This window comes from Natator depressus, chromosome 2, assembly GCF_965152275.1.
Source record: "Natator depressus isolate rNatDep1 chromosome 2, rNatDep2.hap1, whole genome shotgun sequence".
NCBI classification, from domain to species: domain Eukaryota; kingdom Metazoa; phylum Chordata; order Testudines; family Cheloniidae; genus Natator; species Natator depressus.
Genome location: NC_134235.1, coordinates 6,500,864 through 6,526,019, shown reverse-complemented (window position 1 = coordinate 6,526,019; position 25,156 = coordinate 6,500,864). Strand labels below are relative to the sequence as shown.

The 25,156-nt window shown below is 48.5% G+C and overlaps 1 protein-coding gene across 10 annotated transcripts in view; it reads left to right on the top strand.

Annotated features, from left to right (window-relative positions):
- The window catches only part of ADGRB1 (adhesion G protein-coupled receptor B1), a 370,873-nt gene that overhangs the window by 261,999 nt on the left and 83,718 nt on the right, over positions 1–25,156 (top strand). For all 10 annotated transcript variants that reach the window (XM_074943756.1, XM_074943760.1, XM_074943759.1 and 7 more), the window contains one exon: positions 5,602–5,743. In XM_074943756.1, coding sequence (XP_074799857.1) covers positions 5,602–5,743 — 142 coding nt within the window. The remainder of the gene's footprint in view (positions 1–5,601; positions 5,744–25,156) is intronic.

Here is a 25,156-nt window from a genome sequence, read left to right as displayed (position 1 = left end):
GAACTAAGGTGCAACTTCTTTTTAACAGAGAGGGTAATCAACTATTTGAATAACTTACCAAGGGTTATGGGGATTCTCCAGCACTTACCATTTTAAATCAAGATAGGATGTTTTTCTACAAGATCTGCTCTAGTTCAAACAGAAATTAATTCAGGGCAGTTCTTTAATCTGTGTTATGCAGAAGATCAGACTAGATGATCTGCAGGAAAGGACCCGAGGAATACAGTGGATGAGAAGCTGGATATGAGTCAACAGTGTGCCCTTGTTGCCAAGAAGGCTAATGGCATATTGGGCTGTATTAGTAGGATCATTGCCAGCAGATCGAGGGAAGTGATTATTCCCCTCTATTCGGCACTGGTGAGGCCACATCTGGAGTATTACATCCAGTTTTAGGCCCCACACTACAAGAAGGATGTGGAAAAATTGGAAACAGTCCAGCGGAGGGCAACAAAAATTATTAGGGGGCACATGAGCACATGATTTATGAGGAGAGGCTGAGGGAACTGGGCTTATTTAGTCTGCAGAAGAGAAGAGTGAGGGGGGATTTGATAGCAGCCTTCAACTACCTGAAGAGGGGTTCCAAAGAGGATGGAGCTCGGCTGTTCTCAGTGGTGGCAGATGACCGAAGAAGGAGTATTGGTCTCAAGTTGCAGTGGAGGAGGTCTGGGTTGGATATTAGGAAACACTATTTCACTAGGAGGATGGTGAAGCACTGGAATAGGTTTCCTAGGGCGGTGGTGGAATCTCCATCCTTAGAGGTTTTAAGGCCCGCTTGACAAAGCCCTGGCTGGGATGATTTAGTTGGTCCTTCTTTGAGCAGGGGGTTGGACTAGATGACTGCCTGGGGTCTCTTCTAACCCCAATCTTCTGATTCTACGAGTGGTCCCTTTTGGTTTTATAATCTATTACTCTATCTACACCAACATCATGTACACTCCCTCTCTGTCTGTCAGTGGCCATTTGAGAATGGACTGAACTCTTAATTCCACATTACTACAAAGTGCCCGGTGACTGCTATACTCAGCACTGTAATATATATCTTCTTTTAACCAGACGACAATGAACTTTGGCTGTTTGCCTGACCCTTGAGTCCTTATTTGCATTATGAAATGTGACTGTTATTGTCCTCCATACTGTGGCATCGCTTCCTCATCACTGCTCTTCCTGCATTCCAGTCTCCTGTGCTTTCTTATGTCTCCATCATGCTGTCTCCACCTGCTGCGCTTGATCTGGCTGGAGGAAGCCATTTTATTCTGCTTCTTCAAGGGAATTTTGGTTTGCAGGCGATACAGAGGAAGGTGCAGTTCTTAGCATCCCCCAAGCTGCCCTTTGGATTCAGTAGCAGAAGGGGCTATTTGAGCTCCTTGATTCTGCTTTGTTCTGTTCATACTCAGACCTTTGCATTTCAGTTTCAACTCAGTTACCCTTTTCTCAGCTCTCCCTCTGAAACCAAGGCCCAGATTTTGCCTGCCCACAGATCAGGCAGAAGGATGCTGCGGAAGGAGGTTCCACTGTGTGACACGGGGAGAGAGTCGCTGTATTGTAAAGGAGTGGTGCAGGCCTCTTGAGCTATGGACAGCCTGAATCCTGCAAGGAGCTCCCACAGACCAAGGGGCATCTGCCAAAGGCAAGGGCATCTGTGCAGAAGCTCAGTCCATCTGTTATACGCCCTGGGCTCCATAGCAGCATGGCTCCATCTGGAATGTACTGCCTGTGGCTCTCTGCTGGCGCTCTTCACGAGCTCTCTCCTCAGAGGATGGCTGATTGTGCAAAGAGAGCATCCCATAGCTGGAGCGTGGGCATTCATTCTCACAGCTAGTTCGCTGTGAGACTGCTGCTACGCCCTTCCCTTTGCTCTGATAGAGCCCCAGAGTTTGCACATAGACTCATCCCAGCCAGCCTCCAACTCTTCCCACTGTTTTTACCCCTTCCACGAAAGCAGCAGGAGGGGGTGATCTGGCCCTCACAGTGGGTGCGTTAGAATTGTGGAACTTTGTGACGCTTTGCAGGGAGTTTCCCCATTTACCTAAAAAAAAAAAAAAAAAAAAAAACACATTAAAAAGCTACATGATTCCTTAACTCAAGGTCTCTCTTTTCCCATCTCCTGAGCTTGGTTTCAGACCCGGTCAGGCAACGCTTGAATGTTTATTGAGATGACGGACGGTTAACTCTCAGCGCATACAGTTTGGTCTCGTTAATCCCAGCTTTTGGTAGCCGTGCTTTCTGGGGAATGTCGGCTTGACGTTTGAGTCATGCTCAGGCAAGGGCTGCCATCTTGGCTGACACGCCGGCGAACGAACCAGGGATCTCTAAAAACAAGAGCTGTTGCAACTTGAGCTGAAGAGCCAGATTTTGTAACTGGGACTGTAACCACTCCTGCCCTCTGTGGGTTGGCGCAGAGGGGGACCTGGAACACACACTGACCACTGGGTAATCCTTTCACACGTGTTAACCAACAGGATTGAACATTCTAGCCCTGATGCCACACAAAGATTTGGCGCAGGGCACAGATGTGGTGTTTAACCCGAGGCTGCAGTGAAATGACCAGCAGCACACATTTATGTCTTCGCCATGCTAGAGCCCACAAGGGTGTTAATGAACGTGGGGGATAATTCTCAGTTTCCCCTCCCAGCCTTTGCCTGTCTTGTCCATTTAGGTCGTAAGCAGTTCAGGTCAGGAACTGTCTCTTGCAATGTGTTTGTACAGTGCGGAGCACAGTGCGGTGCTGATCTCGGTTGAGGCTTCTCCGTGCTAAGAGGAACAATAATTCAACATGCTTTCAGTTGCCAGGCAGAGCTGGACTGTATTTAAGATCTTTCTGGGGTGTGTGACTAGGGCTATGTCTACACAGCAAAGAAAAACCCGTGGCAGGCCTGGGCCAGTGGCCTTAGACTCGCAGGGTTCAGGCGGTTTCATTGCTGTGTTGGCTAAGGCTTCTGAATTGGGGCTGGACCCTGAGCTCTGGGACCCTCCCACCTTGCAGTGTCCTGGAGCCCAGGCTGCGGCCTGAGCCCAGATATCTACACAGCAAATGAAAAAGCCCCACAAGCCCGAGTCCGGTGGCTCATGTCTAGTGGCTGTGTAGACATACCCCTAGAGTGACTTGGTGGGGGTTGAGCAAAGGAAGGATTCGACTGTATTCCACGGAGAAGGTTCGGACAGTGAGATGTGGTAAGAAGAACAGGAGGACTTGTGGCACCTTAGAGACTAACCAATTTATTTGAGCATAAGCATAATTTGTTAGTCTCTAAGGTGCCACAAGTCCTCCTGTTCTTTTTGCGGATACAGACTAACACGGCTGCTACTCTGACACCCGAGATGTGGTAGGCTGTGGAACACGCACCCAAAGGAGCCGTCCCAGGGAGGGTGGAGGGGGGCCCCGTGTTCCAGGCTACCTTGCAGTGCCACCGAACACAGGGAACTTCTTCCCTCTAATCCCCGCCGGGACAGATTTTCTTGACCCAGGTTACTTTTACCGATGCCCAAGATGCACTTTATCATGCCCAAGATCCTCTGCCCTCTCTCCCAGCTTCTTTCCCCTTCTCCAACATCTGGTCGCTTTCCTCCCACCCCCATCCCCGAGCAGCAGCAGGCTCCTTCAGCCAGCCCCAAGCCAAAGGAGATTAGCCTCAGCCGCTTGCCGTGGAGGATTGACTTTTTTTTTAAAAAAACCCTCCAGTGTGCCTGTCCCTCTGTGCATCATGCACGGATGCCCCAGAGTGTTTCTCCACCTTCAGGTCCTCTTGTGCTCTCTCTTCCCCAGCCACCCTGCACCTGTGTCAGCTCACAGGGTCCGGATCCCTGGGTCCCATTCCCAGTTTCCTGTGTCCTTTGCAGGATAGGTGAGATTTGTGCCTCAGTAGTCCTCTCTGATCACCCCTCCCAGACTCCTGCTGCTCCCAAATCTGGGGAGGTTGGGGTGGGGTCTGGGGTGGACCGCACAGCCTGTCTTGGCAGTGGGGGGAACAGATGGGCGCGAGAAGAGAAGGGTATCAGGACAGGAGCTACTCCATGGCTTTCCATAGGGATAGGGAGGGGAAGGGAAGGAGGGGGGAGTCGAGTGCTGGAATGGAGGATGGGGGGTGGGGTGGGGTTGTGCGAGTTTAGAAAGTGAGGGGAGCTTTGTGTCCTGGGATGGGGGAGGGGAGCTGTGTGTGCTGTGTTGAGGGAGGATAGTTGTGTGTGCTGGGATAATTAAGGGAGCTGTGTGCTGGGATGAGGGTGATGCTGGGGGAGGGGAGCTGTGTGCTGGGATGAGGATGATGCTGGGGAGGGGAGCTGTGTGTCCTGGGATGGGGGAGATGCTGGGGGAGGGGAGCTGTGTCCTGGGATGGGGGAGATGCTGGGGGAGGGGAGCTGTGTCCTGGGATGGGGGAGATGCTGGGGAGGGGAGCTGTGTCCTGGGATGGGGGAGATGTTGGGGGAGGGGAGCTGTGTCCTGGGATGGGGGAGATGCTGGGGAGGGGAGCTGTGTCCTGAGGTGGGGGTGATGCTGGGGGAGGGGAGCTGTGTGCTGGGATGAGGGTGTTGCTGGTGAGGGGAGTAGTGTGCTGGCATGTGGGAGGGGAGCTGTGTCCTGGGATGGGGGTGATGCTGGGGAGGGGAGCTGTGTGTCCTGGGATGGGGGAGATGCTGGGGAGGGGACCTGTGTCCTGGGATGAGGGTGATGCTGGGGGAGGGGAGCTGTGTCCTGGGATGGGGGAGATGCTGGGGGAGGGGAGCTGTGTGCTGGGATGGGGGAGATGCTGGGGGAGGGGAGTTGTGTGCTGGGATGGGGGAGATGCTGGGGGAGGGGAGTTGTGTGCTGGGATGGGAGAGATGCTGGGGAGGGGAGCTGTGTCCTGAGGTGGGGGTGATGCTGGGGGAGGGGAGCTGTGTACTGGGATGGTGGTGTTGCTGGGGGAGGGGAGCTGTGTCCTGGGATGGTGGTGTTGCTGGGGAGGGGAGCTGTGTGCTGGCATGTGGGAGGGGAGCTGTGTGCTGGGATGGGGGTGTTGCTTGGGGAGGGGAGCTGTGTCCTGGGATGGGGGTGTTGCTGGGGGAGGGGAGCTGTGTGCTGGCATGTGGGAAGGGAGCTGTGTCCTGATGTGTGGGTAATTCTGGGGGCGGGGAGCCCTGTGTGCTGGGATGTGGGAGGGGAGCTGTGTCCTGAGGTGGGGGAGATGCTGGGGAGGGGAGCTGTGTCCTGGGATGGGGGAGATGCTGGGGAGGGGAGCTGTGTCCTGGGATGGGGATGTTGCTGGGGTAGGGGAGCTGTGTGCTGGGATGTGGGAGGGGAGCTGTGTCCTGATGTGGGGGTGTTGCTGGGGGAGGGGAGCTGTGTCCTGATGTGGGGGTAATTCTGGGGGCGGGGAGCCCTGTGTGCTGGGATGGAGAGGGCAGCTGTGTGCCTGGATGGGAGTCCAGCTTGTGGGGGGTGGCGATGCTCCCAGCATGTGGGGAGGAGGAGGGGGTCAGTGCTCTGGCTGTATCTTTTGCATTTTGTTGGTGATGGTTTTTCTTTTTGCTGCCTCCTCTCACTCTGTCTCTCCCTCTCTCTCTCTCCCTCTCTGCTGTCTCTCTCTCTCCCTCTCTGCACTTTGCCACCCCCTCCCTTAACAGATCCTCCTCCTCCTCCTCCTCCCAGCTTGGTGCCTGGTCCTGGCGCGGCTGCCGAACAGTCCCAGTCGATTCCTTCCGAACTAAATGCCTCTGTGAGAGACTCTCTACCTTCGCCATCTTAGCCCAGCTCAGCTCAGACATGGTAAGTCCTGCCAATAACATACAATGAAGAAAGAACGAAAGAATGCCAAGAAAGAAAGGGGGGGGGGAATCCCAATCCAGAATGGCATAGAATCCAGCGTGTGACATTTAAATGACAATCAATCGCCAATACCAGCCTGGGTGTTGGGAGGCGGAGGGACCAGGATGCTGCTGGAGGGGTGTGTGTGTGGGTGTGTGGGTGAGTGTGTAGAGAGAGACAAGGTGGGGGAGGTAATATCTTTTATTGGACCAACTTCTGTTGGCGAGAGAGACGAGCTTTTGAACGTGTGCGTGTAGACATTGCAATATAGAAAGACAAGAACACGGCAAAGCGGCTCAGATGTGCCATTGACAGGCTGTGACCTAAAAACAAACCCAACCGAGGAAGCCTGCTGCATTGAAGTGCCACCGATTCCTTAAATCAGGATGTTCGGGGGCAGCAAGGCGTTGGGGGACAGGGAGCAGATCCCAACCCTTGTCTCCCCAAATTGCCCTGCTGCCACCCTCCCTCCCTCCCCCTTAGGGTGACCAGATGTCCCTATTTTATAGGGACAGTCCTGATATTCAGGGCAGTGTCTTATGTAGCCACCCACTGTCCTCATTTTTCACACTTGCTGTCTGGTCACCCTACTCCCCCTTCCTCAACTGCAGCGTGAGCTGGAGCCTGCACGGTGGAATACATTTGGGTTGCTGTGGCTGCTGCAGTGATTGTATTGTCGGTTTCAGGGGCCTCCCCCCCGACCTCCTCCCCCTCCGCCCTGCTCTCTTCCTGCACTGTGGATTTGAATATGAATGTTGGTGGAACCAGGGAGGGGACTCACCCAGGCTGGCATCTGCACTGTTGTCAGTGCCCGCACTTAATCTTTGCACGTGTTATATTTTGCAGCCCCACTGTTCTCCACCCCTTCCTTCTCCCCTTTCAACCTTGGTGCGATCTCTGGTTGCCGATCATCCCTGATTGGTAGACCTTGAAAGGGTTTGTACTGCTTTGCTGACTCGGTTGTTGTTTGAAGGGGGTGGGGAGTAGGGGTTGGGGCTGGATATGTGTGTGTGTGTGTGTATGTGTGTGAAGTTTCTGCTTCTTTATTTAAAGGGAAGCAAACACTGGGTCTCAACGAGAGTGTTTGAAAAAGTAGAGCCGATCCCAGCTCCGGAGCGGAGTCCTGCCTGGTCTCCGGGAATGCGGAGAGCATGCAAAGTCGGTGCTGGGGCGTTGCTCCCGGGGGTTCCTAGAGTCATCCCAATGTCTTTAGTTTGGGTTTATAAAAAAAATATCATTGCAGCCATTTCTGCGCAGATCCCAGGCGCACATCGATTCACAAATGAACACCGTCCCTCATGTGACACTTCCATCTGCTCGGGCACTAGGAGTTACTAGGCCCTTCCAATTATTTACTAATTACACCTCGCTCAGTAAATGCCAGTTTAATTTAGAAAAAGGGAGGGGAAAGGAAGAAGGGGTGGGGGAAGCACATTTTCCAAGTTGAAGGTTTGGTTTATTATTAGAAACACTAATGTATTTGGTCCACTAGTTACCATGGAAACAACATCTGCACTGAAGTGGCTTCAAAGACACAGTGTTGGCTGTGTTTGCTTAGGCCCAGGCAGGTCCAGCTGCTAACCCACTTGAAACGGCTTCACCAGGGCGGTGACTGACTGGTATAGTAGTCCCTGATGTCCCTTTTGATTGTGCCAGAAAGCAGTGATTTAAAGGGATTGTAGCTCCAACTTGGGAGGGGAGGGTAATTAGATATCCTGGCAAGGCCTGTAAATGGCCAGACGGAAATGGTGACATTGGCACTAGTACCACCCTCGCTCCCCACCCTTTGCTGCATGGGCAGTGACTGCCCTGCTTCCAGCCATGTAGACTTGGTCGGTGTGAGACACTGGCTGTGTGAAGGCGATCCTGCTAGGCCAATGTTTTATATGAGTCGTTCCCAACTTCCCTGGGGTGGCTGGGCTAGTGCGCCAGCCGGTGCCCATCACCTGCCACTCGGTGGAGTGTGTGTAACCCGCTGTTCAGTATGTGTTACGCCACCTTCCTCCCTGTGCCTGATCTGCAGAGGATACAAGTCTGCTACGGCTGCCCACTAGGGAGCTTAGTCTTTTAGCTCGAGCAGTAGAGGCTCAAAATCCCAGCTTGGGAAGGCCCAGGTTCAAAGTTTAGTGATGACCAGGATGGTGGTTGGTGTATGTACCCTTCCTTGCAACGGGGCCTAAAGTGATGTCACACTTTACTCCTGCCATGACCCATGCCCAAGCCCCGCTGGGGGGCAGGAAGCAGGGATGCACCAGGGCCCAGTATGGAGACTCACTGAGTGGCAGCCCCCAGCCCCCACCGATACTGGGGCATGGGCTGGTGATGAAGACCCACTGCAGATTTCCTTCTGAAGGTGGAGTGGGAAAGGAGTAGTGAGCCTGAGTGAAAGGGAGGTGACTATAAGCGAGACTAAGGTCACGTCTTGTTCTGATTTAACTAAATTGGTAGAAAAACTGATGCAGCCCCTGAAGGTGGAGGCAGTTCTGCTGGTTTCAGAGTGTTATAGTGAAAGCTGTGAGGCACTGGTATAAACACTTTTATGCCAGTATAACTCCATCCACACTAGACTCTAAATCTGAAGCTTGTAGCAAAGGTGACTCTGTTAAGCTTAAAACAGTAGCCACCAGAGCTGAACCCACGGTGGTGTAATACCACATGACAAAATTCATTTAACTAAAATAAAAGGCTACAGGATTTCATTACAATGGTGGAGATCAGACCCAAGGCATGTCTATGTTTGCATTATATTAACTCGGTATGTTTCATTTTTGCTGGCCCTTCGGGCAAGGACCTTTAGGCCTAAAGTAACCACCATGCTCTCCCCATCACTCAGAGTTAGCATTATGTCTGTGTCCATGGCCATGCCACACCGGGCTGCTCTTTCAGACATGCTCACTATGTAGGGGAGACCCTGCTCTAGTGCTTTCATGGGAAACCTAAAGGAACAGGGGATTGACTGTTCTCTCAGGTGTCACTGAAGCAAAGCCCAGAGATGGTGCTAGGTGATGCTATGGAGCTGAAGATGCTTGTCTTTCAGAAACTTGTAAAACCCAGCTCATCCTCGGGCCTGCCTTACTGTGCGGGCCTAATCCCATTTTGTGTAACCCTATTTGACTGCTCTCTGCCTCATTTTCCCCCTCTGTGAAATGTGGATGATATGCATTCATTTGTGGTTGGTAAGCACTCTGAGTACGACAGTCTTTTATAAGGAGCTAAGTGCTATTTCCCCTGTAGCATGAGGAAGCTACATCTTTTAAGCTGACAGCCTCCCTGCACTAGCTACTGATGCACCAAGAAAGTTTTGGAATTCGAATTCAGTTCAGACTAGCCCCCACAAATTCAGCAGTTTATGCAAACCTCCTGAATTTGCAAATCTGGGTCTGACCCTGTGATTCTAAGGAGAGGGGGCTCTGAGCAGCTCAGGATTTCTGTAATTAAGTCTGTGGGCTGGAAATCTCATGAGATTTCCTGGGACTTTCTGGTAAGAGATCCTGTTTCTGGGATTGCATTGCCCCTGCTGCTGGAGCCAGAACCTGGATATGGAGAGGCAAAAATAAGACAAGGAAAGGGGCAGCTGGCTGAACTTTTCTTGTCTCAGAAGGGTTTTTTGTTGAGGTTCAGCTTGGTGTTGGTGTGAGTTTTAAATGAGGTTTCTGCAGTTTCTTATCAAGGCTGGTTTGCCCATCCCTGCTCCACAACAGCAGCAGCCGCAGTGTCCAATCCAGCCCGCCTTTCCCCTGAGTAAGGGGCAGTCATGCACTGTTGCAGGCTGGGTTTCTGAGTTACAATCTGTCTGTGGTTTCCTCTTGCTTGGTGGGGCATGTATCCTGCACCAAGTCTGTTCCTAGCACTCTGGCATGGCCATACTAGCCAGCATGTGGTAGGGGTGGAACCTGGGTCCCCCTCCTCCCCAATTGTAGAAGTGGTGGAACATAGCTTAATGGTAGCTCCTGTCCCGAGAATCTGGGTAGCAGCAACGAGGGGGCACCTTAATGGATCAACATTGTATTTCCCTTCCATCCCATTAATAGGGGACTGAATTCTAATACTATGGGGTCTTTCTGTATTGGATCTCCAGATCCAAGCTAAGTGGTAAGGGGAAGCTTCTTAGGCTTATTTCTCTATTACATGTTAATTTTGTAGATGTTTAGATGAAGGTCACCGGCATGATTAGCCCTTCTGCTCAGTCCTCTCAGTACTTTGAGGACCTGGCTGGAAGGAGCATAGGGTTATTTTGTGGTCTCAGCCTTTGTGGAATGTGCTTGCCTATTGTTTCAGCAGTTCTTTTATTTACCTGGAAGCAGGCAATCTGAAATGTATTTATCTTTTTTAATGGCCAACTTTCTCTTAGATACTTTTGAAATAGAAACTGGATTGAAACTGGGTTTCAACAGAGCTTTATAGGCCGCTGCTATCCCTAAAGCACTGCAGAGAGGAATAAGTTACAGTGGCTTCTGATGGAGCTATGCCAATAGATACACAGCAGCTGAAGGTCTGGGTCTCTGAGAGCCAAAGGACTGGAGCTGCACAAACCGGAGATGTGGGATTAATTACAGACTTGGGTCTTGGCAGACTTTTGGAAGTTTTGTGAGTTGTTCTGTGACACTGGGTTGAATTTGGGTCCAATTGAGGGTGAATCTGGGATGACCCTGAGCTGAGTTTGACACGAGTCTGGCTTGAATTTGCAGAGAAGCTGGGTTGAGTTTGGGGAGAAAGTCGGATAAGCATGAGCTGAGTTTGGAGAGAACCTAGACTGAATTCCAGGTGCCAGGGATGGATGTTGTTGTTGTGCCCAGAGGCAGTAATCAGGGTTTGGCACCCCGTTGTGAATGGTGCTATACATGCCTTTAACTAAAGAACAGTCCCTGACACAGAGTGCTTACAGTCTAAGTGTATGATGAGAAACAACAGGTGGGTACAAGCAGACAAAGGAAGCACAATGTAGCAGTGAAAGGGTAATGAAGTGTAATAAACAGTTATCCCAGCTCCATAACTGCTGGGGGGGAGGGGGCAGTGTATCCTAGTGGATAGTGCATTAAACAGGGATACAAGAGATCTGGTTCTTTTCCTTGCTCTGCTCCTGACCTGGGGCAAGTCATTTCCCCTCTCTGCGCCTCAGTTTACTTTGAGATCTATGAAGAAAAGCACTATACAAGCTAGGGGTTATTGTTTGTAGTCTGGTGGGTGGCTTGATAGTTGTTTCTGGCTTTGACTCAAAACCTGGCATTTTGGGTTCACTTAAATCCTCCACTCACAATGTGAGACTTGGGGGGTGGGAGGGAGTGTGAACTACAGCACAGCATCTCCCCTGCCCTGCCGCTGAGCCATCCCCTGTGAGTCCCTCGCGGTGCTGTCAGTGGCTCCTCTGCAGGCAGATGCTGTGTCACCCCGTCGCTCTTCATCTGACGGGATCTATGGGGCAAGAATTTGACCCAGTGTATGGAGCTTTATGGAATTCATCGCTTCAGCATGAGCAATACTGAGCCAAATTCACTCTCCGGTGTAAGCGGGGATGACCCCATTGAAGCCAGCGGCCTGATGTCCACTCACGCCCAGGGTTGGATGGGCCGGTTGTCTACCACCTGTTTCATGCAGTGTTTCTGGTGTAATTAAGGTGGGTTGCTGTATCTCCAGGTGTTCGGGAGGGATCACACTCCATTCCAGTTTGAATGGGGGCGGGAGGGGGCTTATCACCAGGAAGGGATGCTTGGCTAGCAAATGGGGGAGCTGCCATGTGACCAGTCATAGCTCACCACATGGGAGCCTTGTCTACTGGGGGGGAGGGGGATTCTGACCAGGACACCCCCTTCCCCCACCTTGCCCATTAGTTCCCACCTGGAAAGCAGCCATCAGAGATGGGTAGAAGGTGTGGCTCTGTTCCTGGGCGGCGGGCAGAAATGTATGGAACACTGCAGGAGGGGTGAGCAGCGTCGCTCTGAGGTGCTCCAGCCCTCCCTGGGAGCCTTCTGAAGCCCCTCCACATGATCACTGGGGAGTTGGTACCCTGTAGGCTCGGGGGTTGTACCTCGAGCGTGGGGGAGATTGGTGCTGGGAAGTAGCCATTAGCTGGCCGTGGACGTTAGTACTGCCAGAGGAACGTTACCACCGCTCCACACCTACGGCTGCCTGGGAAGGAAGCGGATATGGCACAGGCATGGCCACCAGCCCCCTGGCTCTTAAGATAGCCATGTTACCAGTGGGTTACACAGAGCAGTGAAGGAGGCGTAGGCCCCGTGGGATTGAAATTTGCTTTTCTCTGGGATCTTTGTTCTAGGAGGCCCTGGCACAGAAACTAGCCAAACAACCTTCCTACCTATCTATCCATCCATTCATTTACAGCATCTATCTATCTATCTATCTATCTATCTACCTATCTACCTAATACAGCACCCATCTCTGTGCTATCTGAGTTCCAGGAAGAGCTTATGTCAGGGCACCCAACTAAGCTTTTTGAGTCCTCTTTCCTGAGTCCTCTTTCCCCCTCCATAATGGTATGTGTTGGCCCTGAATGAGAAGTATTTGGGCCAGGAGAATAAATCATTCCCCGCCCGGCAAATATCTGCTCACTTAAAACAAAATGAATTAGCTTCAGCCGTGCTTGTGCCCTTTAATACTTTTGCTTTCCGTGAATAGCCTGGTGGATGAGGTTATTGGCAGAAATGGCAAATTTTTAGCCAAATTGGGGAATATGAATAGAAAGCAAATGGAAAGCAGATTTCAAACTTGCATATTTTAGCCCGCAAACTGATGCTAGGAGTTATGCTTATCCAGTCAGCGAGCAGAAATGATATCATGTGTGTTACCTGCCCAATCAAAAGTAACCAACAGGGTTAACATTTTAAATGTGTGTTGAATACTCACGGTTAGTTACATGCGGCCAGCCTGTGAACCAGGAACAATCTGGCAAACGATGAGTAAGTTAATAAAAAGCAAAAGGAGGCTGCACAGTATTCATTAGAGATTACTCTCCCTCTGCTAAACATTTTAGCAGTGTCAACGCTGCTAGTGTAACAGGCGGTAAAGAGAAGGCCTAAAAGAGAAGAAATATTAAAGATTCAATGACTGGAAGCTGAAGATAGATTACCTCAGACGGGAAATAAAGTGAAATTTTTTTACAGAGAGGTTATTACCATTGAAACAACTGAGCAAGATTCCTGGTGGATTCTCCATCCCTAGCAATTTCTAAATCAGGTTTGGATGTTTTTTTCCTAAAATAGCTGCTGCAGTTCAAACAGCAGTTGTTGCAGGGAAGTTTCATGCCCTGCGTTACACAGGAGGTCAGGTTAGATGATCACAGCGGTCCCTTGTGACCTTGGAATCGATGAATCTATAAACCATTGAGGCTGATCCTGATCTGACGTACACTTCCTTTACACCATTAACTGTGGTGGTGGTGGTGGTTACCCCTGCGTTAGTGAGATGAGAATCCAGACTAGGGCCTTGTGCTTTGAGTGGTATGTGAAGGTAAATGTTCCCTGGGGAAAGGGAGTGGTTGAGCAACGTGACTCCCTGCTAATGTGCCGTGCTGGCACATTTCTGTGTATCGTACTGACTGAGAGGACGAAGATGGGTTTGATCATATGGGCACCTCAGAGGGCTACTAGATGAAGATGTCACCTGTGATGCTCAGCAGATCAGATCTGTTCTGTGGCTGACAGTTGCAGGGCAAGTATCAGCCAATGGGGGAGGTGATGTCTCACAGGACTGGTGATGGGATACAGAGTTGTTCTAAGTGTCACTGGTTCAAATCCAGTTCAGGTCAGAAATCACCAAAAGCCATTACCAGCCACAGCTCTTCACTGAACTCATGGTCTCTGCCTGATTCCTAGTAGAGAAGAATCATCATAGTCACTGGCACTAATTAGCTCCCTTTGTTGAAGGGCCACCGATGGGGCCATGGAGGTCTTGACGGTGAAAGTCCTGCTGGGTTAGGTTGAGTGTCATTTCCAGTGTGGCTTGTGCCACCTTTGTACAAGTGAATAAAGGGAACAGGGTTGGTGCTTTGTATGAACTCAGAATTGTCCTCTCCTAAGGCACAAGGAACCTTCCCCACCTTGCTCATCTACTCACTGAGCAGGCCTAAGGTCTGGAAGTAGGTGATGTCAACAGAAATGGTTCAATGTCCTAAAACTACTGCCATGTTGGCCCCTGGCTGGCATCCTCCTAGAGAAGCCAAGGCTTGAGTGAGTCATGGATGCTGAGCTCCCTGCAGGCTGGTCCCTCGGCGAGGTCAGGGGTAACTCCCAGTGGGGTGAGTTGGGGGAAGCTTGCACTGCCCATTCTGTGGGGAGAGGCCTCCCCTCCCGAGGGCTGTCAATCTGGTGTCTTTCACCAACACGACATTTAAAGAGAAAAACAAACAGCATGTTATTTTGGAATTATTTGGTGGAGTGCTGTCGGCTGGCGTCCACCCAGGACGCCGCTCAGATCAGGATAAACACAATCTGGATTTCCTTTCCCTTTCCCAGTCTGCCGTGGCCTCATTTTGTAGTTGGATGGCGGTTGCATGACTGTTTCCAGCAGGGCCCAATCCTGCCAGGTGCTGGGTGCTCCTGCCGCAAAGTTGATGGGAGTTGAGGGTGCAACATCAGGTCTGTGGGGGCTAATATAAGCACAGGATCGGCAGGATTTGTGTTTCTTGATCATCAGTTGGACAGTGCAGAGAGGAGACGTGGCTGGGCTGTAATGAATAGAAATGGGATCCTTTAATGAGGCTGCTGGTCTTAGGTAGACCCTGTAACCCGCTCCTCCTCTCTCAGAACAGATGCTTCCTACCATCACCACACAGGGTTTCCCTAAGTCACTGCATGGACACAGCAGTCATGGAAGGGACTGGAGACTGTACTGATGGATTGTCCTCATCATTACCAGCTTTCCTCTGAGGGAATAGCTGAGGCCCTCCTTCCCCTTGGTAATTTACACTATGTTGGAAGGGAAGGGCTGGCAGGGAGCTACTCTCCTGTCTCAGGCAAGGAGCCAAGATTCAAAAGATAGCTGGGCCCCTCACTCCTCCTCCAGGCCACCTGAGCGCCATCCACACTTTAATGTTGTGCAAGGGTGGAGCACATAATAATAGCTCTTTGTTCTAAGTAGGGCCCTGTGAAAAATCGCGGTTTCATGGACTGCTCGGAAATTGCGAGATTGCCCCAGTCCTGTGATTTTTCCAACAGCAGAAGTAGGCCTTCCCTCGTGCTGCTCTCATGCATGGTGCGGCAAGTGGCAGTGTGATATCAGAGCAGCCGTTCTGGGGGCAGGGACTCGGCAGCCGGTTATATGCGAGCCAGAGTTGCCACTTCTGTCACTTCTTGAAACACAAGCAGTCGCGGCCTCAGCGGGAAGGCGGAAGCAGGCATCCGCGGGTGTTGGTTTCACACTCAGTGCGGCTCATGGGTGAAGTCCAACCTTTTCAGATTTGACTGCCTGAAGTTGGGCCATTCAAAAGCGGCCATTGAAAAGGCTGCCTTAAATGACTTAGCCAAGCAGGTCAGTGGAAGAGCAGCCGGGGATAGGCCTCAGGATTTCTCACCAACAATCACTTACTGGAACCTCCAGGCCGTTTAGCTAGGTAGCGAGAAAACAGGCCTATGTAGGTCCAATCCTGCTCCTTTTCAAGTTGGGGGCTGTTAGGAGCAAGTTCAGGCCTTAAGAATGTAGAATTATCTTCAAAGGGAAGTAGCGGAAGCCTCATCCCTTTGGTAATTTGTGAGTGAAGTCAACAAAGCTCTGGAGAATATACCGAACGACAACGTCTCGCCTTTGCTAGGGAGAGAGACTAGGTGAGTGAATCAGTCTTTTCTTTCCTTTAATTTCTGTGGTTCTCTACTAGACTGAAAGAAGCTTTCTTGACGCTGTTTATTAATAATCCACGGTGTGATCACTTGTCAGCATTGAGAGCACTGTCAGAGCTGTTTACTAAACACAAATTGCCATGTGGTATCTGGGGAGCGAGCTCTATACAGAGTGAAGAATTAGCAATTGTTAATAAATAGTAGCGCATTAAGATGTCTCTCTGGGTGATTTTTACTTGCTATAATTATGTGGAATTGCCTGTTAGACTGGCCAAATTGTATAAAAGGGGCCCTAAATTCCAAGAATACGTTTCCAATAAGCTCTCTATCAGTTTTTAAATAAGATGCTTGTTACCACATGAAGGAAACAAAAGGATGTAATGGTTCTTTGAATCTGTCTTGCTGAAGGGATACAAGCAGAGCTGAGGAAGGCCCTGGTCTGATGCGGGGAGGCGAGAAAGAGAGAGAGGTGGGGAAGAAATGAAAAACTTAACTTACCGCTTCTCATGCGGAGATCCCAAAGCACATCACAAAGAACGGGAAGTGCTATTATGGCCAGAAGCTTTGGAGTCGAGTGTAGGTTTGGGCCCCGCCCTGAACAAAGTGATGCTAATTAAGCCCAGGAATTGATACGGGAGGCACTGTAACATAGAGAGACCACACTGAATGACAGTCCCTCCCCGGGGTCCTGCCTGCTCATTGCTCTCCCCTGAATGAGCATTACACACTTTATTTATGCCTCTTGGAAGCCCCTGGTCCTTTCCCCTCTTACAATTATTTGGCTGGAGCAACATAAGGGGGAGTGGGGGAAAGTGGGGGAGAAAGAGCTAAAGAGAAGAAACTGTCTATACGGGCATTGTATAACAGGGGCAGTTTGGGGTCCCTATGCCCAAATGCTTCCCTGTGAGGGGGTGCTGCTTAGAAAACTGCAGAGTTCAGCCCCCTGGCAGCCTATGGCTCCCCGGCAATGCTGGCCCTTAAGAGTCTAACCTGACACGCTCCCTTCGCTTTGATTGTAGCCTCTGCCTGCTCTCACTGAAGTCAGTGGCAAAACTCCTGCTGACTTCAGTGACATGGGACCCACCCCTTACCCAGGTCCTGCTCCCCCCCCACCCCCCCACCCCGCATGATCAAGCGTGCGTGTCAGCGTGTGCCTGGGCTTTCTCTTTGCAGCAGAGCAGGCTGAAGTGTATGTTTGGCAGCAGCAGGTCCACGATATTAGTACATGCCAGGAGTTACTCTTCCAAGAGGTGAAAGCCGAGCCTTCCCATGGGAAGCACCATCTGTGCCTGGAGTGTCACCACTGTCCCTAGCTACTGGCCCAACGAATTGTGACGGGACGACTAGGCATCAGTGCGAATTACATTGAACACTGAGGGATGCTCAGAAAAGTGACTGGGTAAGAACAGCGCCTGCTTATCCAACCGCTCTGCTCCCTGGGTGCGTGTGAGGCCCATCTGCTCTCTCTGCTGGCAAGCCTCAGTGTTCATTTCCCATTAGCTCTGCAGAGTCCTTGGAGCTGCAGCAGAATTGCTGGCTAAGGTGCTGTCACAGGGCGCCTGTGCCCTGCTCTGGAAGTGCAAAGGGGCCTTAAAGTGAGTGTAAATCGCTCCAGCAGCATAATTTGGGCCGTAAGTTCATTGGGACTAGCTGTTCTGTGTTTGTACAGCACCTAGCGCGGTATGGTCTTGGTCCATGGCTGGGACTGCTGGGAACTACTGCAATGCACAAAATAATAATAATTAATAAAAGGAGGCTTAAAATGAGAGGAAATTATATTTGCACGCCTTTTAAAGTCATCTTTACACTGTCAGAATGGCATGAAGAGGCCTTAGCGTAAATGAGAATTAGACTCAGGATCTTTATACTGGTAGACCTGAGTGAATGCTGCCAAAATCTATTTGAGGATAGTCAGCCAGATGGAAGCAGCACATTCAGTTCATTGGCATTCAACTCATTTTGATCATTTTCTGCAAACATTTCTGCGCATTTTGTCTGGTTGGTTGGTTGGTTGTTTCGTTCATGCAAATGTTCACTCTTCTGAGTACTGGTGCAAATATATGTTTGTGCAAAGGTGTGCCCTGGAAACATTTTTGTGGCCATCTTAGAAACTCTTTGGTGTCCCTCCTCCTCTTTGTAAAGTTTCAGTTGTTCAACCAGGGAACAGAAACAATACCATGTGACTTAGGCGACCACTTGCAAGCCATGAATGCTGACCAGTTGAAGGCATAGTAGCAAATGGTTGATGAACAATCCCTGGGGTGACATATATTCGCCTGAGGTTTGATCAGAAGCCCATTCAGGTTAATGGAAAGATTCTTATTGATTTCAAATGAGCATTGGATCAGACCCATAAAATATCCATGAGACCATTTTGAATTCCAAACATATTTTTTTAAAAATCAAAAGTGTATTTGCAAACAATTTGGGAACAAAAGAAACAGTCAAAATGCCTGAGTTACATTGTTAGGGTGATTATGTCAAATAAACAGTTTGCTCAGCCCTGATCACCACTGAGGATGTGAGAGGCAGAAAGAAGAACATGTGCAGCATTGAGAAATATCATCCTTTGACTTAGTTCTAAATGGAGCTATCTTGATGCAGGGGCACGAGCAGAGAAATGGAGCAAGGATAATGCTGCTGCCTTAACAGAGTCACATTTCACAGTGTTACTGGCAAAAAAGAGAAGGAAGGAAGGAAATGTGGAGAGAGAAAGTGAACGGAGAGGAGGGCTGAAGAGAGGAAAATAAGAGAGGAGGACTAGGGTAAGAAAGAAAAAAAACAGGATCTGGAAAGAGGGCTGTGAAATAGAAGGCAAAAGGGGCCAAAATGGGGAGGAAAGAAAGAAAACGGAGAGAAGTGGCTAGGGAGAGGAAGAAGGTAAAGAGAAAACGGGATGGTAATCAGGAGAGGCAGAAAGCAAAGAAGGAAAAAAGATGTCTAAGAAAAAAGGAAGAGCATCCATCTTCCCTGCCAGGCAGAGAGATTAGGTAGCAGGGAGAGCAAACAGCCCCAGGCAGGAGCATTCATTATTCCACCCTAGTTGATGTCGCGGATTGCAAATCCTTCCATTCCTTGTCCTTGCTCTGTGACAGAATTGAGGGAATTGGAGTTGAGACTGACCTATTGTACCCTTTCGCTATGGCAAGAGTGTCTCCTCTCCTATGGTCCTATGGCATTGTCCCTTCTGGATTTCAGTGCGCCAAAGAGGGCTTCCACATGGCACCCAGCAGGGTGGGTGCGGATGGGACAGGACAGAATGTCTGCAGTTTTAGACAATCTCCTCCAGACCCTGGTGGCTCTCAACGTGATGGAGACCCAGTGTCCCTGGACTGCACATCTGGAAGTGGCTCCTTTCCTTCCCAGTTGTAGTGTTTGCCTGATAAGTGTCCAGATGAGCATCTCCCCAGGTGCGGGCCGGCCTGTCTCTTTGATTTATCATGATAGAGTGCCTTCTTCTTCTTCTTCTTTTTTTTTAATAATCCAACTCTTTTTTTCCCCTCCTCCGAGGAAATTTTGCTGGCGAGGCTGAGATCCTACAGCAGTTGATCGCTGTCTGTCGGGGGCTTTAATTAGTCAGAGGGAATAAAACAAAGGCTGTCTCTTGCTAAAGAGAAAAAGGGAAAGGAAAAAAACCCCAACCTCGTAAACAGAGAAACAAAACAGAATCCTGAGCTGACTGGGACTGACCCTGTGAGACTTTCCGTTCCTAGGGATGTCACTTGGGCCCAGATCCTCGAAAGTATTCATAGATTTCTCTGGGAGTTAGGTGCATAATTTCTTTCAGGATCTGGGCCTTACTGCTACCATTGAAGTCAGTGGGACTTCCAGGATCAGACCCTTCATTCTGAACCACCTTCCCAAATTGTGCAAACATTCTTCAACCCTAAGAGCACCGGGTTAAATCTCTTCAGGGTTAGGGAATGAGTTGTATGCTATTTTCTCAGGTAGGGTCTTTCAGCTCAGTCCTCGCAGATGAGGTCCTGACCAAGGCTACCCTACCTAGCCAAGAAATTTCATATTTGTTCTATTCCTCTTTTATGATTTTATTCCACAATGGAAGGTAAATTTGCCTTTATATTTCTCCATAATATTTATTCCTTAATATTTGACATATTCCGTTACTCATTTAAATTGTATATATTTTGACCCTTTTGGGAATATTAATTGCTAAAATTTCAGATTTATCTTAATTTGTTTTGAAGTGGAATAGCTTTCCCTGATTCGGCTTATTATTATTACACATCAGAATTAAAATATGTGATAGATTCATAGATCCCAAGGCCAGAAGGGACCATTGTAATCATCTGGTCTGACCTGCTGCATAACACAGGCCATAGAACTAGAGCAGGTCTTTTAGAAAAACAGCCAATCTTGATCTTAAAATTGTCGGTGATGGAGAATCTACCATCACCCTTGGTAAGTTGTTGCAATGGTTAATTATTCTTACAGTTAAAATGTTACACCTTATTTCCAGTCTGAAATTGTCTAGCTTCAACTTCCAGCCATTGGACCATGCTAGACCTCTCTCTGCTAGAGTGAAGAGCTCATTATCAAATATCTGCTCCCCATGTAGGTATTTATGGATGGTAATTCAGTCACCTCTTAACCTTCTCTTTGTTAAGATAAATAGATTGAGCTCTCTGAGTCTATCACTATAAGGTGGGTTTTCTAATCCTTTAATCATTCTCATGGCTCTTCTCTGAACCCTCTCCAATTTATCAACATCTTTCTTGAGTTGTGGGCACCAGAACTGGACATAGTATTCCAGCAATGGTTGTATCAGTGCCAAATACAGAGAACATAAGAACGGCCATACTGGGTCAGATCAATGGTCCATCTAGCCCAGTATCCTGTCTTCTGACAGTGGCCAATGCCAGGTGCTTCAGAGAGAATGAACAAAACAGGTAATCATCAAGTGATCCATCCTCTGTCATCCATTCCCAGCTTCTACAAACAGAGGCTAAGGACGCTTCTGAGTATGGTTTTGCATCCCTGCCCATCCTGGCTAATAGCCATTTATGGACCTATCCTCCATGAACTTACCTAGTGCTTTTTTGAACCCTGTTATAGTCTTGGCCTTCACGACATCCTCTGGCAAAGAGTTCCACAGGTTGACTGTGCATTGTGTGAAGAAATAATTCCTTTTGTTTGTTTTAAACCAGCTGCCTATTAAAATAACCTCTTCACTCCTACTCAAAAGTCCCCTGTTTATGCATACCGGGATCACATTAGCCCTTTTGGTCACAGTGTCACACTGGAAGTTCATGTTTTATTTACCATGACCCCCAAGTCTTTTTCAGAGTCACTCCTTCCTAGAATAGAGTCTCCCGTTTATAGCATACCTTCTTTGTCCCAAGATGTATATATTTACAGTTAGCTGTATTAAAATGCATATTATTTGCTTGCATCAGTTTACAAGCAATCTAAATCACTCTGAATCAGTGACCTGTCCTCTTCATTTTTACCACTCCCTCAATGTTTGCATCATCTGCAAACTTTATGAGTGATGATTTATGTTTGTTTTTCCAGGTCACTGATCAAATGGGTTAACAAAAGACCATGCAAACACTGGGTAAACCTCAAACAAGACGAGCCTAAGTATAGCTATTTATAGTAATGCGTGGGTTAGAAAGAAATTTAGGTCACAAAAAATAAAACAAAAGATCACCCATTCATCCAGACCACCTTCACAGCTTTAACCAATTTTTTTACATCCCTGTCACCAAGGCCCTCTCCTTTAGCGACTAACATTAATAATCAGGACTGTATCCCAAGGAAATATCAAAGTGACTATTCCTTGTGGGCAAGAACTGAGATTACTCAACTTGGACAGCTGTTCTTGGGTCCTGATTTGAAATCATACCAAGAACTATGTAGTAATGTAAATAATGTAAAGATCCCGTATTTTCAATATTTAAGTATCAAACATTGTATTGTGAAATCAGGATACAAGACGGCTCTGTCTAGACCTTTAACCACGTTTGAGGGGTTGACCCAGGAGCAAGCTGGAATAAAAAGGCTTAATTTCAAAGATACATACAATTTTGATTGAAAAAGATGTTGATAAGAAAACAACCCAGATGAAAAGATAGAAGAGAGATTTGGATGAAGAAATTCATCTGGATGAGTGGATCTTTATGTGGGAGATCTACATCTTCAATTTGTATAGCTAATAAATAATTTTTTAATTAATTACTATCTAGATGGCATTTGACTCCAGTTAAAATCCATCATATTTTTGCTAGTAGGAGGCACTTCATTGGAGTGGTTGCAGGGAAAGGGGAACATACTTGCATCTGTGGCGTGTCCAGGAAGTAGACAGTTTGGGGAGTAAATTATTAAAAGGTTTCATCTTACTACAAAATGTCAACATCCTAAAAAGCCTTTGCCTGCTTATATAATGCTTCAGTAAATATTTCTGATTTAAACAGAACGACAAATTACTTTCTTTTTTATTATCAGAGGGGTAGCTTTGTTAGTCTGTATCCACAGAAACAACGAGGAGTCCGGTGGCACCTTAAAGACTAACAGATTTATTTGAGCATAAGCTTTCGTGTGTAAAAAACCCACTTCACTTTCTTTTTTATTGTTATCAGCAAGACTTTGTATTGCACGTTATTGGAAAAGTGTGACTTCTCCTATGGAATTGTGGTATAGGAAAATAAGGACTGTCCTAGTGATGGAAAAACTTTGACACCAAGAACGTACATAAGAGAAACACCAGAAAGAGGAGAGGTATTTAGAAATTTGCTTACCCTTTTTAGCATACTCAGAGAAGGAGGGCTCCCGCTGTCATCAAGCCAGAATTTTTAGCCAGGTTCTTTGATTATTAACCTGATCCTGAATAAGTAATAAGCAATGTACGACATAGTAAGTTAACCTTCTATTTTAACTTTGCTTTAATAAAATGTGTTTTGTTTTTGTTTTTTTCAAATGGGGGGAAGGGTCCTGTTGGCACGGTGTGGAAACATGCCAACCCCTGGCACTTTTTGTAGTAGTAGATGTTCCCCACAGTGTCCTTGGCCAAAATTTCTCCTCATCCTATTCCCTTCCACCCTAGTGGTGGCTGCTTTTCTGTGGTGCTGTGGTTGGGTACAATAGCTGTAAAGTGCTTTGGGAGCCTTTGGATGAAAGAAATGAAATCATTCATCTAGTGCTACAAGAGACCCCTCGGTTTATGGAACTCATTCCACAGGGGGAGACATGGTATGAGAATGTGGACTGGTGGCCAAAGGTTTTAGGAGGTGAAATTAGAAGCATTGTTTCATGTGGATGGGGGATTTGTCAATTTCAGGGGTAAAGTTTTGTCTTTTGTACACAGAGATTTGGTAGTGTTGGAGTGGAGTTTTGACAGAGTTTTGTTTTGGCAAGGGAGGACTTTAGGGATACAGCTGGGAGGTGTAATTTCCAGCTCTGGTAGACAAATGTGTGCTGGTTTTGACTGAAAAATATCAGTGTAGCTGCGATGGTAGGTGTGGCAGCTCAGGTCACCTGAGTATGTACCTATTTGTGGCACGCTAGTTAGATCAAAGCTAGTGCAGGTGCACGTGTACATCCACCCGAGCTAGAAATCATGCATTCAGCTTCTGTGTAGACGTACCCCTAGGAAGGGGTTTCTTTGGTTTGAGGCTCCTATCCTCACCTGAACTGTTCAACTTTGTCGTACTGCAAGCCCAAGTTTTATGGACATGGGAGAGACATGTCAAAACTGGGACTGGCTGATGGAAATCAGGACGCAGATTCAGCTCTTAGACCTAATTCCTTCTAAGCCATGCAAGGATGCAGGCCAACCTGCCAAGCTGTCACTTCCCCACAAGAGCCAGTAAGTCAAGTATGAGTTCACCTTGAGGGAATGTCCCGGTTTACAAAGGCCTGAACATGTGTGAATTACCTTCAGTCTGGTTCTCTCACTCAGGAATCCAGGATCATAATCAAACGCTCTCCATCACTTAATGTAAAATACAAACATTGGATTAGTTCACTGCCAGCTCTGAGGCATATTGGGGGAGGGGGGGGGCGAGGGGGAGGATTGTTTTTAGTACAGCATCCTAGGCTTCTCTTTTCTCCTGGCCACATGAAGATTCACTTCAATGAGACTGGTTAAATATCATGTTGCACTTTCTGCGAATCCCTGGCCACCAATTACTCTGTTTGCGCAGCAGCCAGGGGGTGCCGCTGTGACAGAGAATGTTGCAGGGGGTAGTAAGAGAGCAGGCCAGGAAGACATTTATCTAAGGTAATAATATGGTGCCTGTTACAATAGTACATGAGCTCCTCACACTCTTTAATGTGCTTATCCTCACAGCGTTTCAGGGCAGGGCTATTGTCCCTGTTTGACAGATGAGGAAGTGAGGTACAGCGAGACCAAGTTACTTGCCCAAGGACACGCAGAAGGTCTGTGGCAGACCAGTAAATTGGACACTGCTTTCACGAGGCACAAGGCAATGGCCTAACCACTGGACCACCCTTCCTCTCTGGAGGGAAGGCTTCATATTGTTATCAAAAGAAGTGCCCTTCCCAGATTTGTTTTTGTAGAGCGTGGTGCACAAAGCTTCGGTGCTGAAGGGTGTAAACACCCAGGGAGGGAGTGGAATTCTCCAGGATGGCCCCAGGGAGTGCAATGGTCTGAGCTAAATCCCCGCTGAAGTTAATGGGAAGATTCATTCTCATTTCAGTGGGCTTTGGATCGGCAGCAGAAGTAATGGGATGAAACTGAGCAAAAGCCAGGTTGAATTCAGGCCAGTAAATATTTCCAGATGGTGAGATCTGTCAGACTGCAGCCTGGTCTCCCAGGGAGGAGCAGTGGAAGCCACATCACTCAAGTCATTTCTAACTAGAAATGGCCAAGCTCTGGGTGGATACCATACTGCCACAGTTGTGGGTGATGGTGGTACTAGAATTAGGAGATTCCTGGACGACACTGAAAAGAGCTGGAGCTTGGTTTCACTTTCCAGGCCATCTCCCACTTATGTTTTCAAACAAGCCCCTTCATGCTGTATCCCATGCTGCCCCTCACACTTGGGAGGAGCTCCCTGTGGACATCTGCAAAGCCACCTCATTGTCCTCCTCACAACTCTCCTTTGCTGTGAGGGACAGTGAGGCTGCTGGTGTGCAGAGACCACCGCCTATCATGCTGACCTATATGATCTCATTGGTCATACTGCCCCATCTCTGTCCTTCTGTGGTCTCTTGCCTTAAACTTGCCTACTCAGGGTACATTTACACTTACAGCTGTGGGTAGAGTGCAGACACTGCATGACCAGCTAGCACAGATATAAATAGTGGTGTAGACGCTGGGCATGGCTTAGGCCAGTGCTTCCCAACTTGGGGTTTGTGAAGTCTTGGGGGTTCGTGAAATGTATCGGGGGTTCTCAGAAAAAAATTCTGTAATGGTGGACAGAGCCGTCCCTAGGGACCCCAACCCTCAAGCCCCGTGACCATGATTTTCTGGCAGAACAAATTTAAGCTTTGTTGTAATTGTGCATTGTTTGCCTGGACTGCTCAAGACCCGAATGCTTGTGGGAGGAACTCTTTATTTGAGTTGACTTCTTAAATACCTTCATGAGGTTTCACGTCTGGTACT